Genomic DNA, 20,013 nt, shown 5'->3' on the forward strand with positions numbered 1-20,013 from the left:
CCTTTAAATTTTCCCCCTCTCACCTTATAGCTGTGCCCTCTAGAGTTGTACATTTCCACCCTGGGAAAATGGTTCTGACTGTCTACCCTATCTCTGTCTCTCGTAATTTTAAATACTTCTATCATGTTCTATACTTCAGTTCAGTTTAGTTTATTGTCACGTGTACTGAGGTACAGTGAAAAGCTTTTTTGTTGCTTGCTAACCAGTCTGCAGAAAGACAACACATGATTACAATCGCTCCATTTACAGTGTGTAGATAATGTTATCATGTTATACTTCTATCAAGATTCTGTTTCTACATTTCTATGATCATGCTTTCAATCTCATTTTAGGCCAAGTGCTAATCTTTGCTTGCTTGCTTCCCAACGCCAGAAACATATTGAAAGTACAGTGGTGCAGTCCCACAGGTGTGCTTTCCTCTAGAGTGACTTGTGCACGTTGATTCTCCCTGACATCCCTGCTACCCTGCAAATGCAATTCTGCAACAGTATTCACATAGATCAATTTGATAAAGCAGCCACAATAAATGCACTAAATAAGAAATGAAAAGTTACAAATGCCAACCCCAGCTTGAATACTAATGGAACGTTAATGTATTTTCTTTACATGTTAAATCCTGTCTCCTTCATGCTTGCCCACGGCAAGTCCCAAAACATCAATATATCTGGAAACAAAGAACTGCAGATGCTGGTTTATACCAAAGATAGACACAACTGTTGGAGTAACTCAGTGGGTCAGGCAGCATCTCTGGAGAAAAAGGATGGATAACGTTTCAGGTCGGGACCCTTCTTCAGACTGAAGAGATATCCCATCCCAGAACGTCATCTATTCCCTGCCCCTGTAAATACAATATTTTATTTGAAACTCAGTGGCTGAGGCAGCATCTATGGAGAGAAGGAATAGGCGACATTTCGGGTCTCAACCAGAAACGCTGCCTCAACCGCTGAGTTTCTCCAGCATTTTTATCTACCTTCAATTTTTCCAGCATCTGCAGTTCTTTCTTAAATATTTTATTTGAATATCCTTTATTAATAATGCAAATCCCACTACACTGGAAATGTTTTCCACCTCAAGAATTCACAATGCTTTTTTGAAAGGACTAGCAAACCAACTTGTGGACTTGAACTATAGTGTGTGGCAGGAAAGGCTTTTTGCATTGGCGCATAGGAGGCTGAGCGGAGTCCTTTGTTAAAATACTAAATCAAGTGGCATGGATGTGAACACTCAATAATTTCCTGGGAGTGAGTTGAGGATTCAAAAAACTCGAGGCATAGACTTCAGGTGAAGAGGGGAGAGATTTAAGAGGGATCTCAGAACTCAGTGGTCCATATGTGGAAGAAAACAATCGGAGGTAGTTATAGAAGCGGGTACAATTAATCCATTTTCCAAAGATGAATCATAGAGAATCATAGAGTTATGCAGCACAGAAACAAGCCCTTCAGTCCAACTTGCCCATGCCGACCAAGATGTCTCATCCATACTAGTCCTACCTGCCTGCATTTGGCTATATTCCTCTGAACCGTTCCTCCTCATGAACCTGTCCAAATGTTATTGTAGCAGCTGGATGGATGTTTAATGGATATAGGACAAATGAAGGCAAATGGGACTTGCCCAGAATGCCAGCTTGGTCGGCATGGAGAAGTTGGCATTCCATGCCGTACAGCTCTATGACTATCTGTGCCCTCTCCTCGAAAAGGGCGAGGAAAAAAAAATCTTGGCAACCCAAAGTGGATCAAGCTGGACGCATTAGTTTGCCAGTTCAGGTTGTAGCTTTACATCCAATTGACAATGTACGTCACACATTTTGTTGTTACACTGATGAATAAACCTTCCTTCAAGGTAGCAGTTGCCTTTTCAAATAACCTAAAGTATGGAAGCATTAAAGGTGAGTTAAGTAGTTCCACAACCACACCAAATGTAACACCATTTCACTAACTCCTTCTGAGGTCTCAGTAATTATAAGGTTTGTTTAAAGAAAAACCCTGGCTTTACATTCTGATGATTCATGCATTTCAACAGCTCTCGTAATTATATATCAAATGAAATGTACTAATTACCTCAAATTATTGTAAATAAACAAGCCAAATAATTAATTTGAATGCATTTCTTAATAACAGTTGTATGTCGGTGCAATAATGATTGAAATCACGATGGAACAAATGAACACAATATATACAAATGACTAAAGCAGCCTGGATTGTCCATTTCTCCTGACGGGCTAAATACAAAGAAACACAAATAGGTCTTCACATTCTGTCTGGGTTCCGAAGGCAAATATATACTTTTTAATTATTGATGTTACTTGCTTTACCACAAAGGAAGTGGGATTGGATGGAAATTTAATGATAATAAAACCTGTCTGCTTGGGGAATTTGAGATTCAGAAATTTGTGTACAAAGAGCTCTTTAAATTCAGCTGCCGTGAGCTTTCCACTTATTGGGCAAATACTAATTCAGCAGTAGTTTGGTCAAGACCTCCATCCAGCGAAGGTTAATGGAGATCAGGGAAAGTTAATGGAAATGTCTTGAGGACAGTCCGTAATACAATTGTTGATGTGCTGGATGTTCTCAGATGTATGGAATTAGATGCATCTTCTGGGCCTGATCAGATATATCTGAGGACACTGTGGGAAGCTAGAAATAAATTCAAGAGCCCTGGCTGAGATATATGAACCATTGTTAGACACGGGAGAAGTGCCGGAAAACTGGAGGGTGGTTAATGTTGTGCCTCTATTTAAGAAGGGCTGCAAGGAAAAACCTGGGAACATCAGACCAATGAGCCTATAGAGCAAGGGTTCCCAACCTGGGGTAAATTTACCCCCAGGGGGTACATTTCGCCTACCCAGGGGGTACATTTGTTGATTCTGGATTTGTACACAATTTTTCTCATTGACTGACTGAGTTTGGTTCTGGTATACCGGTATCTGTTCATCATTAGTTGTTCATAAATAAGTGAAATAACATTGTTATGTGCTATTAAAGTTGCCTGGGGTAAACGGGATGAAAAAGGTTGGGAACCCCTGCGATGGAGCATGGTTTTGTGCTTGGGAGATGGAACCTCACAAATTTGGTTGGGTTTTTTGAACTCATCAACCAAGGAACTTACAAAATTCTTAAGGGGTTGGACAGGCTAGATGTAGGAAGATTGTTCCCGATGTTGGGGAAGTCCAGAACAAGGGGTCACAGTCTAAGGATAAAGGGGAAATCTTTTAGGACTGAGGTGAGAGAAACATTTTTTACACAGAGAGTGGTGAATCTCTGGAATTCTCTGCCACAGAATGTAGTTGAGGCCAGCTCATTGGCTATATTTAAGAGGGAGTTAGATGTGGCCCTTGTGACTAAAGGGATCAGGGGGTATGGAGAGAAGGCAGGTACAGGATACTGAGTTGGATGATCAGCCATGATCATATTGAATGGCGGTGCAGGCTCAAAGGGCCGAATGGCCTACTCCAGCACCTATTTTCTATGTTTCTATGAGGGCTGGTCTGTAAACGTAGTCTATATGGACCAGCAAGATCTTCGATAAAGATCTTGGATAAAAACCACACTGTTGGTTGCTCTGAAGGCCAAAAATGGGGAATATGAAATGGGTTTGGGTAGGAGTGCTGTGAGGTGGTGTTTGATGGCCAGCACAAACACAGTGGGCTAAAGGGTATTTTTCCATGCTATATCTTTCCATGACTTTACAAATCCATGGGCAGCACAGTGGTGCAGCTGGTGGAGCTGGTGCCTCTCGAGCCAGGGGCCTGAATTCGATCTTGACCTCAGGGACTGTCTGTCTGGAGTTTGCACGTTCTCCCTATAACCATATGTAATGCTCTCGTTCTCACCCAGTGCAGTTCACAAAGCGGAAAATAAATAACACAAAAACAAAATGCGGCTGCAAAACACACATTGCCACAAAGCCCATCGTTCAATGGGACTTCCGTTTTCATTCATGTTAATGGAAGTGATGGTACAATTCCCAAGATTTTAATCTTTACCTCAAAAGGTGTCTCAAAGGCCTCGATTAGCCCTCCTATCATGATCAGGCCTTCCGTAGTCACTTCCATTCCAAAGTAGTTCCTCCACGTGACACTTTCGACAAACCTGCAGTCAGCGTACAGTTCAATTTTATCCCACGAAACACTAACTGCAACTTTATGCCACCTGCCATCCGAGAGGAAGGGAATGGGAAACCTGTGAGAAGAAGAGAACACCTTCAATGATCCACTGAGAAAAGGCAGAGGAACGTGCACATTTATTCACCACGGGAATTCACAGGACCTTGTGTGTCAAAGGGCGGGAAACAGTCAGGTCGTAACTCGGCCTGGTACAGAAAACTAAAGAGGAATTACTGGATAACCAGTCTAACCTGTCAAAAGGCAGAGTGCACTGTTTTAGTGTAATTGATGAAAATATAGTTTGCAATAAGTTGTGCAAACACCTTGCATTACTGACAACATTAACAGAAGTTGAGACACTCCGCCTTACAGCACAGACTAATATTGAACAAGAAGATAGACACAAAACGCTGGTGTAACTCAGCGGGTCAGACAGCATCTCTGGAGAAAAGGAATAGGTGACATTTCGGGTCGAGACCCTTCTTCTATTCCTTTTCTTCAGAGATGTCTGACCCGCTGAGTTGCTCCAGCTTTTTGTGTCTAGCTCCGGTTTAAACCAGAATCTGCAATTCCTTCTTACATATTACATATTGAACAACATGTGTAAAGTTCATGTCCAGAAGTTTTTTGAACTTGTTAACAGTTGGGTACAAGCAATATCATTCATCCTTCCAAAAATCTGCATGAAGTTTATTCTCAGGTCCGATTTGTTGGAATAACTCTGCTTCATCAAACAAAGACTGCAATTCAAGGGAGCCCAAATCGACACAGATATCCTGCAACTGAATCTCATTTGAGCAGTGAAGAGCTTTGGCCGGAGGTATTTAAGATGTCACAAAAGGCTTAAGTACAGGGGTAGGGTTATGTACTGAAACCAAGCTTCGATGTTAACAGAAAGATCCAACTGCACTTTGAAACACAATCTTATTTTTACATCTGTTGCTCTGACAATCTCACAAAGAGGGTTGATTGGTCCATGAATTTGTTGTGAGGTGCTACAGATTGTCACAATGGAAAAATAATTCTAAATGCATTTCAATCACTTTTCATATCTCAGTGGTAAATCACTTGTATTATCCACATTTTGATGATGAATAAAAGAATGACCCGTGGGAAGCCAAAACAACAAGCGTACCTTCTTTGGAACAATGGTAGACAAAAGTGCTGGAGAAACTCAGCGGGTGAGGCAGCATCTATGGAGCGAAGGAAATAGGCAACGTTTCGGGTCGTCAGAAGAAGGACCTCGACCCGAAACGTTGCCCATTTCCTTTGCTCCACAGATGCTGCCTCACCCGCTGAGTTTCTCCAGCATCTTTGTTTACTTTCGATTTTGCAGCATCTGCAGTTCCTTCTTAAACATTCTTTGGAACAATGGTAACTTTTGCTGAAGGACTGGAAAACAAATTGGTTTCACAGGAAAAAAACGCTGGTTGGCTTTCAAACCCACAATGTTCCAGTGATAACGAGTGCAGTTATATCTTCTTGTGATACCAGGATGGCCAAACAATTACACATGGGAGCCACATGTGTCGGAAGATGGGTCTCAACCCAAAACATCACCTATCCATTACCTCTATAAATGCTGCTTGACCTGCTGAGTTACTCCAGAACCTTTTGTTTTTCTCAATTAAATTCTGCAGCTAAGCCACTTCCTTATCAGATGCAGAAAGCACTCTGGAAATGTGCACGATATAGACATAGAAACATAGAAAATTGGTGCAGGAGTAGGCCATTCGGCCCTTCGAGCCTACACCGCCATTCAATATGATCATGGCTGATTATATTTTAGACGTAAACAGAGCCCAGTCCTCTACACTCAATATTTGATAATAGCGGCACTTCTACTGATGTCATTAATTATTCTCATACAAAAACAAATGGGCTACTTACTATATACTTGTATGACCTTTTATGAACAGACACAATGTGCTGGCCTTCAAGAAAGCTATCAACAGATAAAGTGAAACTGTCCTCAATTCAGCTGTTTCGCTCAAGGCCACAAATCTGGGATGTTCAAATTCCATGATGCTTCTGTGTTGCTCTGACAATAGAAAGCCTGGTCAGTGATTAACTATTGATGCTGCTCAAATTTTACTCCTGTTCCCCACAACAGCATCAAAACGAGGGCGCCACAACCAGTGGTCTGTCAGGCAGGTTAATATGAATGACCCCCAAACCCAAAATTTGAGGCAGCTACAATGGCTGAGCTCAGAGAGGGGTCCTTGCTTGATGCACAAACTCTGGGAGCTTCTGAACCTGTTTCAAAATGTGCATCTTGTCTGGGTATTTCGGGGTGAATGGGGGAAGCACTACATCATACCCAGTGCGTTTTTTGTGATAATACGGGCGTACTGGCACCTCTGCAAACCAGATTGATGGACAGTGACCAAGGGCGTCTCATGAAATGTTATGTGCAACGGCACATTTTAGATCCCAAAAGAAGCACCAATCACACCATTACCACAGGTGCTACATCCTCATAATAATCCATTCTCTCTGCAAAGATTGCAGATCTTCTGTCGGTTATCCTACAGAAACAACATCTGGGAACAAAACTGGCAAAGACGTGGCATGAGAAATAGAACTGGAACTTTTCAATAGTAGAGCTGATCTTGAAGATGACAGGCTAAAATGAAAGCAGTTGTACAAACAACACATGACGTAATATATGGCCTACAGTGTGAATTGGTTTCACAAAGGTCCGCCACAAAGCTTTGAGGTTGAGGCATGCTTGCACATCAATCGGTTAGATCTCTCTATCCCGCAAACCGGCAGACACGCGACCCAGCTTAAACGTGATCATCTGTCTCCATTGCATTATTTGACAGGTACCAAGTCTTTGTAATGGAGACGGGGGGAGGTGCTTCAGGTGTCGAGGTGAGGAAGTCTGGCCAGCAGCCAGCAATCAACTGCACAGATGCAGCTCAGATGCAAACGAAAGATTAAGGAAAATTAAAGAATGAAAGAAACTAAACTCTGGCCCGAGGAAGCCGAGTCTGAATGCCAAGATTCACAGATGTAAAGTTGTTGCACATGTTACAGCTGAAGCCACGATAATAGTCTTGGTGCTGGGACCGTACAGACAATTAACCAGCTACACATCTGCTGTTTCCCCATTAGATGCATATACACAATGTATGTATTACTGTGAGGGCAGCACACAATGGTGCAGAAGTCACAAATATAATTTTGTTTCCCTTTTATGCCATTTCAAAAACATTCAAGATAGTGAGGGGAGATGGTCAAGGATTGAAAAGGTGATGTGGGAAGAAACCTGAACGCTTCGAAACTGTACCAGAATGAAGACTAATGAAACATAGAAACATTGAAAATAGGTGCAGGAGTAGGCCATTCGGCCCTTCGAGCCTGCACCGCCATTCAATATGATCATGGCTGATCATCCAACTCAGTATCCTGTACCTGCCTTCTCTCCATACCCCCCGATCCCTTTAGCCACAAGGGCCACATCTAACTCCCTGAAGGACTAAAGCCCCGGGATAACTTAAGGGTGGCACAGTGGTGTAGCTGGTAGAGTCACTGCCTCACAGCGCCAAAGACCCGGTTGTGATCCTGATCTCAGGTGCTGTCTGTGTGCAGTATGCACATTCTCCCTGTGACTGCGTGGGTTTCTTCCGGGTGTTCCGGTTTTCTCCCACATCCCAGAGACCTGCGGGTTTGTTTGTTGATTGGCCCTCTGTAAATTGTCCCTAGTGTGCGGGGACCGGATGTGAAAGTGCAATAACATAGAACTAGTGTGTCAAGGAGTAATTTATAGTTGCCATGGACTCGGTGAGCCGAAGGGTCTGTTGTCATGCTGGATTCTTCAATCAATCAACCAACGTCTGAAGAGTTGAATACACTTTCAGACGCAACTTATAGAAGCTGAGATTTTTGCAACTGGACTCAGACATTTGGCCAGTCAAAAAGGGGCAAATTAGGCTGATCCTACTCGGGATGAAGGGTCCTGACCTGAAACGTCACCTATCCATGTTCTCCAGGGACGCTGCCTGACCTGTGGAGTTACTCCAGCACTTTGCCTCTTTCCTTGATAAATCAGCATTTGCAGTTCCTCGTTTCTGCACCTAACCATTTATCCTGTAACCCCTCATCTTGCTGGCATTCTCCCAATGCGTCAAATCAGTCTCTGAGCTTAACTGCGTGTCTCTTTGCTTTCGCTCATCCGACCAGCCCACTGCAATCCGCCTGCTGCCCGCCTCTCTAATATCCGTCGTTAGCCATGTTCGGTATTCTCTGTACGTTTCGAGAGTTCTGCAGGATCACTTGCGAGCAGCCGAGTCTCACGCTCCAGCCTGCAGCTGTGACCGCAGCTCCGGCAGCTGCAGCCAGCAGCATCACAGGTGGAACACAGGAATCCTCTGAAAGTTTGGGCAACCTCACCACTCTGGCCCATCACTGCCCATTTGAAAAGGTCACTCCCTTATTTAATGAACAACAAAATTCAATGCATGTTCACAGTGAAAGTCTTGTAAAACATTAATGCCCCTGTCCCACTTAGGAAAGCTGAACGGAAACCTCTGGAGACTTTGCGCCCCACCCAAGGTTTCCGTGCGGTTCCCGGAGGTTGCAGGTGGTTGCCGGAGGTTGCAGGTAGTGGAAGCAGGTACGGAGACTGACAAAAACCTCTGGGAACTTCCGGGAACTTCTGACAGTCTAACGGATTGAGAGCAAGTTGAGACAGTGCACTCGAACAAGATGCATGAAAAAGATTTAAAAAATGTCAAGGACAAGCAGACAATGATCGACTTGTTTAGCAGAAATGCTGTTTGACAAGCTAGGCCATTTACACACTCGGAGAAAGTGAATTGATTTAAACGGCATTTCGGTTCAAGGACCTGAGTAGATTCCAATTTAAAATTGGCGCAAAGGGATCTCCCAAGGGTTGAAATGTTCAAGGTTTTTAAACAAGAATAACCAGACAGCAGTTCATGGGAACCCACCTCCTGCCCCCAGACTTGATCATTTTTGCTTGGGGAAAATTAATCCTATTTTGAGAACTCAGCTCAGACTTAAAACAGCAAAGGTGTCTGCCTCAGGCAGAGATGTTTCTGAGGCATTGTGAGACAAGAAATAAGCAAGGAATCACACAGCACGGGAACAGGCCCTTCAGCCCAAATCATCTGTGCTCACCAACGTGCCCATCGAAGCTAGTCCCATTTGGCCGTGTTTGTCTCATATCCTCCAAACCGTCTTTTAAATCTTGTTATTGTACCTGCCTCCGGTTCTTGGCTTGCATTATTAATACTCGTTTTTTTGTTTCATATTTATTCAACTTCTACCAATGGAGGAATGTATGTGTCCGGCCCAATGGTCCAGAGCTCTGGATAACCACACAGCAAATAAATACATTCAAGTATCTTGTGTAGGAAGGGACACCAGAAATAGACACAAAATGCTGGAGTAACTCAGCGGGTCAGGCAACATCTCCGGAGAAAAGGAATACGTGACATTTCAGGTCGAGGCCCTTCTTAAGACCCTGAAGAAGGTTCTCATGCCGAAACATCACCTATTCCTTTTCTCCAGAGAGAGACACAAAATGCTGGAGTAACTCAGTGGATCAGGCAGCATCTCTGGAGAAAAGTAATAGATGACGTTTCAGGTCAAGACCCTTCTTCAGACCCTGAGCCGCCGGAGTATGCTGGTTGTGAAGAAGCGTCTCGACCCGAAATGTCACCTATTCCTTTTCTCCAGAGATGCTGCCGTGACTCGCTCAGTAACTCCAGCACTTTGTGTCTATCTACATACAAGTATCTTATTCAATTGTGCATTTATAGAGAGGGTGCAGTGATCTAAAGATCCAGAAATAACATCAACAGACCAGTTGTCTCATCCTAAACTGGGTTTTTTAAGGATTCTTTCAGACACAGCATTATCCCTGCCTTCACTCATATAGCCCTGAATAAAGTGAACACTTGCAAAATGAGTCACGTCTTGCAACAGCAGGTGCATAGCCTAAGGTACACGCACACACACAGATTGCTTTTCGTTTATGAATCCACTTAACAAAACAGAGGGATTTTTCTCTGTACATTGTTATTAATTGTCAAGGTTAAGTGAATAAAGAACACAGATTACATTGTAGACTCAGTAGACTGCAGATGCTGAATTGCTGCACAGAATATAAACTGTTGCATTATCTCAGCAGGTCAGGCAGCATCCGTGTAGGGAGATGAACAGACATAGCTTAGTTGGTACAACTCAACATTTCGCTGCAAAGGTTTGTGAGCATTTACTCGTGTTCCCAACTTACTCATAGTGGCGCCGCCTGGTGGTCACAAAGCTAAAGGCGTAGGGACTGAGCCGGACTTGCAGCAAGATGTGGCTCTGCGAGCCCAGGATTGTGAATAGGGTGGTTTCCTCCCTCATGCTGTAGCGGAGTTTGATCAGTAGGCTGAACTCATCTGCAAAACTAACAAGTCAGTAAGTGAGTAGAGTCACAGATAGAGTCATCGAGTGAGACAGTGTGGAAACAGGCCCTTCAGCCCAACTTGCCCACGCCGGCCAACATGTCCCATCTACACTAGTCCCACCTGCCTGTGTTTGGCCCATATCCCTCCAAACCGCTCGTATCCATGTAGCAATGTTACAAAATTTTGAGATTTTAAAAATCAAGTCTGCAATTTATCCCATCAGATAAAGCATAAACATAAGTTTAATTTGACACCTAATTCACTTTCATATCTCAAGTATTTAAAAAGTTATGGCCATTTTCATACTGGGAAATGAGCATCTTGTTCCCTATTGATTTTCTATGGACATAACAAAAAAGCTGTGATCGTGAACAGTCAAAAGCCCATAACTTTCTTAAAAATTAAGAGAACTGAATGAAATTTTCAGTTATCATAGATTGAAGCATTCTGAAACAAATATAAAATAATCTTACTTGGATGACCTGAAATTAAAGCATATAATTAGTTAGTTACCCAATTGTAGCTAATTTCAGACTTCAATTACTAGATCTAAACATCTATCCATTTCTTAATAAATGATTAACATTTTTAAATAGCCTAAATGTCCAAATAATATTCACAAATAATTCACAATAAAACATGATTTTTAAATCTAATTTACATTAATTTATAGACCAAATGGAAGGAATTTAGTGTTTAATTGCTGTAAATAAATGCCCATTTAAATCAGCTTTCTAGTGGGATCCTGTGAACGCGCTGGTTTAGAACGTTCACATTGCGGTAGATTTGTGCCCTCAAATGCCCAGAAAAATACTGCGGGATATAGTGGGCCCAAAATGAGCTACTCGCAATATTAAACTTTGTATAAAGGGATCTTTAGAAGCCCTTTTTAATGTAAAAATATACAGCATACCTTCAGTTGACTGCTTTATGAGACTCTGCGGTTGCTGGTGTTCGCGGGTTTAGAGATTGATTTTTAAACTACTATAACTATTTTACGAGGCCTTTAAAACTAATAATAGCTTTTGCGACGGGGTCTTTCAGCGATTTTTCGTTAATAATTAACTAGGCTGAACATCCTCGATTTGAACAGCCTAGAGAAAATCGCGTTTTAAACCCGCCCCCTCTAAACGGCGCCAAAATCGCGCACACCGCAGCGGCAGATTTTCAGCGACGTTTCAGGTAGGCTTTGCAACATACCTAATCCATGTACCTGTGTAACTGTTTGTTAAACGTTGGGATAGTCGCTGCCTCAACTACCTCCTCTGGCAGCTCGTTCCACATGCCCACTACCCTTTATGTGAAAAAGTTACCCCTGAGATCCCTATTACATCTTTTCCCATCACCTTATGACAGGCAATAATCCCTGCCTCAACTACCTCCTCCGGCAGCTTGTCATATTCATATTCATTGATATGTTAAAGTCAGGGCATAAAATCCACATATTTCCTGATCTGCAGGTGGCCTCATCCATTTATCGGAGAACTGCGCCACTGTTGAGGACTTTACTGTGGAGATGGTCACTTGGTTTGCTTTGGAGAATGTTATTTTGCAGGTTCCTTGGGGATGCAGTTTCTGCTGGGGAGTCTCTTATATCCTGCAAAGCCAGTGGCCAAACCCTCCACTCAGCTAAGAGACCAGGCCAACATTGTTCTGGTTCTTGCCTTCTTTCCCCTGCTTCTACTCTGGCCTCACCTGATAGACCTCAGGCTCCAGGTCTCCTCCTAGCTCCTCTGGCATAGGCTGTTAGCTCGATGTACAGCAGGTACTGAATGATGATGGACTCCCTCTCAGCAACCACTTGGTCACCCCAACTTGGTCACTCTAACTTAGTAACCACCCACCTCCCCCCCCCCCCCCCACTCCCCACACAACTGTTGCAGGTGACAGAATCTTTTGACCCAATACCACCATAGATGTGCTCCCCAGGACCCACCCTGCTTGGTAGAATTGACCACCAGAAACATCCAACACCGCGTGTGATGGAGTCTCGTGTGGTTCCATTGGCACACCCAGTGTGTGGAACATTTTTCATTTCATTAAAAGGCCCAGGTTCATCAAATGCTTGGAATAATTGTGTTGAGGAAGATGAGAGTCGACATGGCCTTGACCTCCATGGAAGGAGCAGTCGCAGCTCGAGTGCTTGAAGGGCCTCCAGAGAATGTCACGATGAAGGTTGCCTGGGAAGCACAGCAAGTGCAGTTGGATTATGGTGTCTACGAAGACTCTCTGGATGTGGGCTCTTCACTGATGGCCATTCCCTTGCCTCCTGGCATGAAGTCCGTGACCAGCCATCGTCATAGCTGCACAGAAAGTGATGGGGTGTAGCTCGCGGTGTCATAAGTGAGGATCCAAGGAATTAGTATCCCAGCAGCTCATTGCTGAGAGAACCTCTCCCTCTTAGATTCAACACTTTCTGTGGACATTACAGGGAGATGAGCAGCCCGCTGTCATTGTTGAAGATAGCTCTTCAGATTTCCCAGTGTGTAGAAGAGTATTCCTTTAAACAGTGAAAAAAAGCAAAACCTTGCAAAAAAAATTGCCCTTCAACAACCATCGAAGAGTGGAATTTTGAGCTACAAATTATATAAGAGCAGAAATGGGAGTTAGATTATTTGGTGTGTGCTGATTGATATATGTACAGAAGTGTCTGGGCCAAGATCACAGATAACATGATTACATGATCTCACCTGAAAACAACATCCAGCACTATTTAAACTAAACAAAGTTGACATCGGATTGTGCAACATGTAACAAGTTGCCGTGGGCTCCAATGTCTATGTTTGTGCATTCGCCAAAAACTTTAGCGGTTGTCAGTCGAATAGGAATGTTTTCCGCTTGGATTCCCAATTCTAAGCTATAATGTTGCAATATTTGTATTATTGTTCAGGTCGCACACAGACATTGCAATATTTTTGGCTCCGAGACAAAAATCTATCAGAACGTAAGAAACAACATGTACAAGATTGTTTTAATAAGGACTCGGGTGCTGAGCTATAGAAACATGAAGCCAGAGAGGTTAGGCTGCATTTATTGACTCCTCCTGATGATCGCCCCACATACCAAATTAGTTCTACAATAAAAAAGCAGTCTGAACAACCAAATCCAATCATCAATATATCACCCACAATATTCCCACAACCAGGACTATTCTGCGCAGAAAATACTTCTGGGAAAAAATATAGAAAAGCCTGTGTGTAATATTGAGTGCTATACCGTTCTGCATGTGCCTTTGATGACTATCGATCCTGTGATGAGATGTGCGCATATATCGGTTCATTGGACCGGGTGCAGCGCAGCCCCCCTACAAGCACGTCTCTCATACAATTATCATTGTTGTACTGACCTGCCTTCAGCACCATCCTTGGCAATGTGCTCCAGGCCCCCACCGCTCTCTGTGTAAAAAAAAAACCTGCCCCGCATATCTCCGTTAAACTTTCCGCCCTCGCATCTTAATATTATGCCCTCTAGTGTTGGGCATTTCCACCCTGGGAAAACGCTGTTGTATTCCATCTGAACACATCTGATATCTGCTAGTGATTGAGGGGCCAGCAGTAGATGTCTCCTTTGGGAAAGGTTATCGTACCCACATCACTCTGTTGCTCGTGATCCCACGGTTTTCTCTAATTGGCAGGAAGTCAAGCGATTAAGCATAAGGAATGGGAATGCAGAAACTCAAACTGACATCCGCTGTGAAAAACTTACAAGACATATTTTCACGATTGCGACAAGAAAAATATACTTCTTGCCTCCTACCCCAATGTTGGTGGGAAAGTATTCTGACAATGCCTGTGACAAGCTGGTATACTGCATATAGAAATGTATATATATACACACACACACACACACACAGTGTCACGAGTGAGGCTCCAAGGAATGAGTCTCGCGGGAGCTCAGTGCTAAAAGAAACATTCACTCTTAGATTCAGCAATTTTTGTGGACTTTGGAAGGAGTTGCAAAGTCTGCTGTCTTTGCTGAAGATGCTTCTTCAGGTTTCCCAGCGTGTAGAGAAGTGTTCCTTTAAATAATGAAAAAAGCAAAAAAAAACTTGCACAAGATTGCACGATATAAATAGCAGTTTGAAATGTGACATTGAATGACATGGTGGTATTGAATTCATTGCCAATAGCGAAAAGTAATTCAAACATTGTACTTTACTTTTATACTTCCCAAGTTATGTGAACTGACGTGTTAATCCCAGAATGTTTGCAACTTGTCTGGACCACCTACCAATCTCTGAAACACAGCATAATTTAAATACTTCTGAGCTGAAGGAACCTGTTGAGGTCTGAATATTTGGAAGGAATAGATTTTAGGCAGCTTGAGAATGGTATGAAGTTGGCAGTGGTGCCTGTGAAGCCCACGAGGTCCAATCGAACATATATAAGGCCTGGATAGGGTGGATGTGGGCAGGATGTTTCCACTGGTGGGAGAGTCTGGGATCAGTGGGCACAGCCTCAGAATAAAAGGACATACCTTTAGAAAGGAGATGAGCAGGAACTTCTTTAGTCAGAGGGTGGTGAATCTGTGGAATTCATCGCCACAGATTGCTGTGGAGGCTAAGACATTGGGTATTTTTAAAGCGGAATCAAGCAAATTCCACCCGATTTAAGTGCCCAGATCAAAGCACTCACCTGTAGATCCAAGGAAAATTGAGTCCTGAACTGAACCTTTTCATCAGTGAGAAGGCCAATGAGAACCACCAATGCCCACCTCTGAGATGACTAATTATAAGTGGGGAAACTGTTAGTTGGCCTTCGAGAACAGTTCTCCCTGTTGCCAATGCTAGTGCTACCTGCTCCATCATGGTAAGTGAACTTCCACCAGCAACCTGGTGTAGAATTACTGGTGGATATTGTGATGTGAGCAGACCCAAGTCCCTCTCACCAACTGTTTTTAAACTCCTCATTGGGTCACAGAAGATTTCTGTGTGCAATGATAGCATTGAACTATGCTACGGTAACCAACAGTCTTGGTGAGTGTAGTTGGAACGAGTCGTTCTCAATAATGGAGGAGTCACGGTTTCTGCTTCCTCTGATCTTGGAGGATTGTTTCAGCAGCTCGTCAAACCAAGTCCGATTTACTTAAGCATTTAATAATGGACTAGATAGCTTTTATACTTTGGGAAGCCTAGACCAGGAGAAGAATTTTACTGTGTACTATACAAAGAAAAATCATCTCACAGCATTTGAAAATGTTGTGCGTAACACTCGAAACGATGAATCTTTTTACATCTCACTGAATCTAGAAACATGCCTTAGAATAAAGCAATGGGTCATACCTGCTCCCAAACACTTTTCTGGTGGGTGCGCTGAGCGTGGAATATTGCCCAATTTCATAGACTGTACAGTTCTCTTCATCAGTGGAGATCGACACGTTGGTGAGATCAGAAGATGAGGAAACAAGCTTATCCACTAGGTCTACTTCATCTGGAAGGTGAAGAAATATTCAGTCATTGAAATTCAGTCACAAGCTCAATGTACATGTCATTCAGATGCATACCGTATACAATTCAGAGAAAATAAACAAAAAAGATGACTTCGTTGGTTTGGCACGGTCCTTTTATTCAAAAGGTCTAAATTCCAGCCACCGATGTGGGAAATCACGTGACATTTCTCTACGAAAGCCTAATGCAAAAAGAGATTGTGAATCTCAACCCAATTCCCAGCAGTAATGCGATATTGCACGGGAACATTACTAGACCATCAGAACTGCTACATTTTTACTTGAAAATTGAATATTACTCCCACAGTGTGCTCTCAATTCATTGAGTATTCAATCAGGCTTTCAGACTGTTCATCTGTAACCATGATTGATGATAAGGGATTTCTGAAGTACAGAATTCCAGGTATTGGAATCCTGTGCTTCAAACTAGTTTTCCCATCCAAGCTGAGTAATATTCTTTCTTCTCTTAACCATATCCTTCCACCCGTGCCCATTGTCTCAATTTGCCACAACTGGCCATTAACAAAAAACAAAGACGCAGAGTGCTGGTGTAACTCAGCGGGTCAGGAAACATCTCTGGAGAACATGGAGAGCTGTCGCTTCAGTTCAGGACCTTTCTTCAGACTGACGTTACACTCGTTTGTTCCATATAGGCTCTGAGTGGTAATATTAAGTGCTAAATAGAGCTCTTTAATTGTTTCTTTTTGGTATCTAACATCTTTAACCCAGAGACCATCCATTGTAAATTGAGGACGAATATAGAAACAAAAAGTGGCAAATAGGCTTTTACTTAATACAGACACAGTTTTATTCAAGAGATGCTATGCTTCATTCTGTATGAATGATCTGAATCCACCTTTTAGTTCTGAATTCATGTTACTAGTCCGAGCAAATCTCACCCCACATCAAATCATCTTCAAGGTAAAGGATATTTTAAGAATGGTTTCATGTCACTGAATCGTTTTGACCGTCCCAATCCCTCTTTTGAAAGAGAATTTAGCTTGCATGCAAAGTTAATTGGCACCTTTTCACAGTAGTTTACTAACAAGCTCTGCTAACAAGGCCAGCAGATGTCCTAGCTTCTGGTGCAATTTTATTAGCCTTCAAACAATCATCCATTGATATCATTCAAGTTTGAGGCATCTCACTGCTTGCAATAAGCATCTTGGCAAACTTCCTGACTGTCAATTCTGCCATCAATAGTCACCAAGCTAAACCAACAACACTTTGATCATCAGGTCTATAGCTTCAGTGTTGGTCATGAGGTGAAGGAATGGTTGCAAAAGTGAAAAAGATTTGCAGCACCATCTGAATATTCATAAACCAAACGTTAAGGGAAAAACTTTAACTGTGAGATTTGTCGTGCCAGGTTTGATAAACAAATTGATTTGTGTGATCATCTACAAAATTCAAACAAAATATTTCAATGGATTTGATTTGCAACAGAATATTGCAGAAAGAGTAGGACATAAGTTAACCACTGTTAAGATGTGGAAAACATTCCAAGACTGCATGGGCTGGACAATGAAGATTGCAGTTTAAGTTGAATTTGAATCTTGTACATATTCTGATGGAGCCTGGATCAAACCCGAGTCTCTGGCGATGTAAGGTAGCAACTCTATCTATACGCCATTGTACCATTATTATCATATGAATACAAACATTTGCTTTCTCTCCACACATCAGAGTTTAAGTGTCAGGACACATTGACATTCATCTAATTATCGTTTAAAAGTAACCTACAAAATCTATTTCAAGCTATATTTCGGTCACCTCCAACATGATCATTCAGAGTTCTTTAGCATTATAAAGTACAAGATATTAGTATGAGGCACCATATACACAAGAGTTCTCATCCTTTACCTGAAAGGAGGAATAATCAGGATTCATTGATTCTATACTCTGTAAATGGCTCAATTGTAATCATTTATTGTCTTTCCGCTGACTGGTTAGCACGCAGCAAAAGCTTTACACTGTATCTTGGTACATGTGACAAACTAAACTGAACTGATCTTGGTTTAACTTTTTGTCCATTTTATTATAATTTGATTTGAATTGACTCTACTCAAACTGGGACAGACAATTATTCTGCATCATGTTTTGCTTCCTATAAAAATGCTAGGAATTTATTTGAAGCTAATGAAGGCAATTTCCTAAACTCACCATGCAGTGGGTGAGGTGACCTGTTATACTCACAGATCCTGCTGAATCGCAATCAAATTCATTAGTGTTGGGGAAACAATGCCTGTTGCTGGCACCTGTCTTGCTTTCTGACTGGATTATTGCATTATGGCTGAAATTCATTGTAGCAGCTAAACAAATAAGACCAAGTTATTCTTCTCTTCTCCAGGGAAACTTAGAAAAATATTTTCAAACCTCAACATCATTGACATCTCACCAAGTTTATGAATCACTTCCTTGGGGTAAGCAAATATTAGTTCTAAAAGATATCTAACTTTTCACAGGGAGTGATGTGGAAAAACAGTTCCAAAAACATACGGTTATTAATTATTGGAAAACAATTCCCACTGTTCACCTTGTTCACTGTGGCAAAAAAAACATGATAAATTACCTAAGTAACTGTGTCTGACAACCCAAGACTCACCCAAGCAGAACATTCTGTGCTTGCCTTTGCACGCAAATTGGTCATCTGATTTAATTAAAGTTTTTGGTTCCTTCATAAACTGTGCTGCGAATGTTTTATTGAAATTATCACACAGCTGTTGACTTCCTGTGTAACACTTCTGCACATAAATGGCAACACAGCATGTCAGATTATGTCAAATGTGCAATAAACACTAGAGGTGTGTTTATGAGTGTCACACATGGAGGAAGTGCCCATAAGGGCACATCGATCTCACCCCTCAGCAAAGACATAGAAACATAGAAAATAGGTGCAGGAGGAGGCCATTCAGCCCTTCGAGCCAGCACCGCCATTCATTGTGATCATGGCTGATCGTCCCCAATCAATAACCTGTGCCTGCCTTCTCCCCATATCCCATGATTCTACTAGCCCCTAGAACTCTATCTAACTCTCTCTTAAATCCATCCAGTGATTTGGCCTCCACTGCCCTCTGTGGCAGGGAATTCCTCAAATTCACAACTCTCTGGGTGAAAACGTTTTTTTCTCACCTCAGTCATAAATGGCCTCCCCTTTACTGTGGCCCCTGGTTCTGGACTTGCCCAACATTGGGAACATATTTCCTGCATCTAGCTTGTCCAGTCCTTTTTATCATTTTATATGGTTCTATAAGATTCCCCCTCATTCTTCTAAACTCCAGTGAATACAAGCCTAGTATTTTAAATGTTTCCTGATATGACAGTGCCGCCATCCCAGGGATCAATCTAGTCAACGAACGCTGCACTGCCTCAATGAAAAGGATGTCCTTCCTCCATTTAGGGGACACACACACACACACACCCCTCCCTCCTCCCCCTCCTAAGAAAAGGCAAAAGAAAGCTTGGCCTATTTCATACATTCGCAAGACTTGACTCAATTCTAATTGATGCGGGCAAATTTTGTAAGAAAGTTATATGACATGTCTGTTAAACCTTGGAAATTTGTCAAAGATCACTTTCTGCGGTTTTTAGAACATAATGGTTAGATAAATAGAGAACAAATTATTTATTTTTATAATTTGATATTCATTTCTTCACATCCTTTTTAATCTCTGCTCTCCGTAAATTTGCACTTTAGTTTTGTTCCTGAGCCAAATTAAATAGTGGAGCCCATGTCCCTCTGCGACACTGCAGCAGGAACACGTAGCATATTTATATGAAGTACCCTACTTCACTATTTCAACAATGCATTAATCGATCTACAGCCTAAAGTTGTAGGACAACTTGTTCTATTTGATCTTATTTGATTGTGCACGCCAGGTTGATTGCATTCGTCGAAACAGGGCAGACCACGTGAAGGTTGCAATCTCCCACCACATCTACACTGCTAAGGACAGCACTTATTATCTCTTGATGATAGACACAAGAAGCTGGAGTAACTCAGCGGGACAGACAGCATCTCTGGAGAGAAGGAATGGG

The 20,013-nt window shown here is 42.3% G+C and overlaps 1 protein-coding gene across 2 annotated transcripts in view; it reads right to left on the minus strand.

Moving 5' to 3' along the window:
* Positions 1-20,013, minus strand: part of LOC116991000 (collagen alpha-1(I) chain-like) — a 196,726-nt gene that overhangs the window by 133,241 nt on the left and 43,472 nt on the right. For both annotated transcript variants that reach the window (XM_033049254.1, XM_033049253.1), the window contains exons 2-4: positions 15,812-15,959; positions 10,371-10,529; positions 3,983-4,178 (exon numbers count right to left, since the gene is read on the minus strand). In XM_033049254.1, coding sequence (XP_032905145.1) covers positions 3,983-4,178; positions 10,371-10,529; positions 15,812-15,959 — 503 coding nt within the window. The remainder of the gene's footprint in view (positions 1-3,982; positions 4,179-10,370; positions 10,530-15,811; positions 15,960-20,013) is intronic.

Source organism: Amblyraja radiata, chromosome 32 (genome assembly GCF_010909765.2).
Source record: "Amblyraja radiata isolate CabotCenter1 chromosome 32, sAmbRad1.1.pri, whole genome shotgun sequence".
NCBI lineage: Eukaryota > Metazoa > Chordata > Chondrichthyes > Rajiformes > Rajidae > Amblyraja > Amblyraja radiata.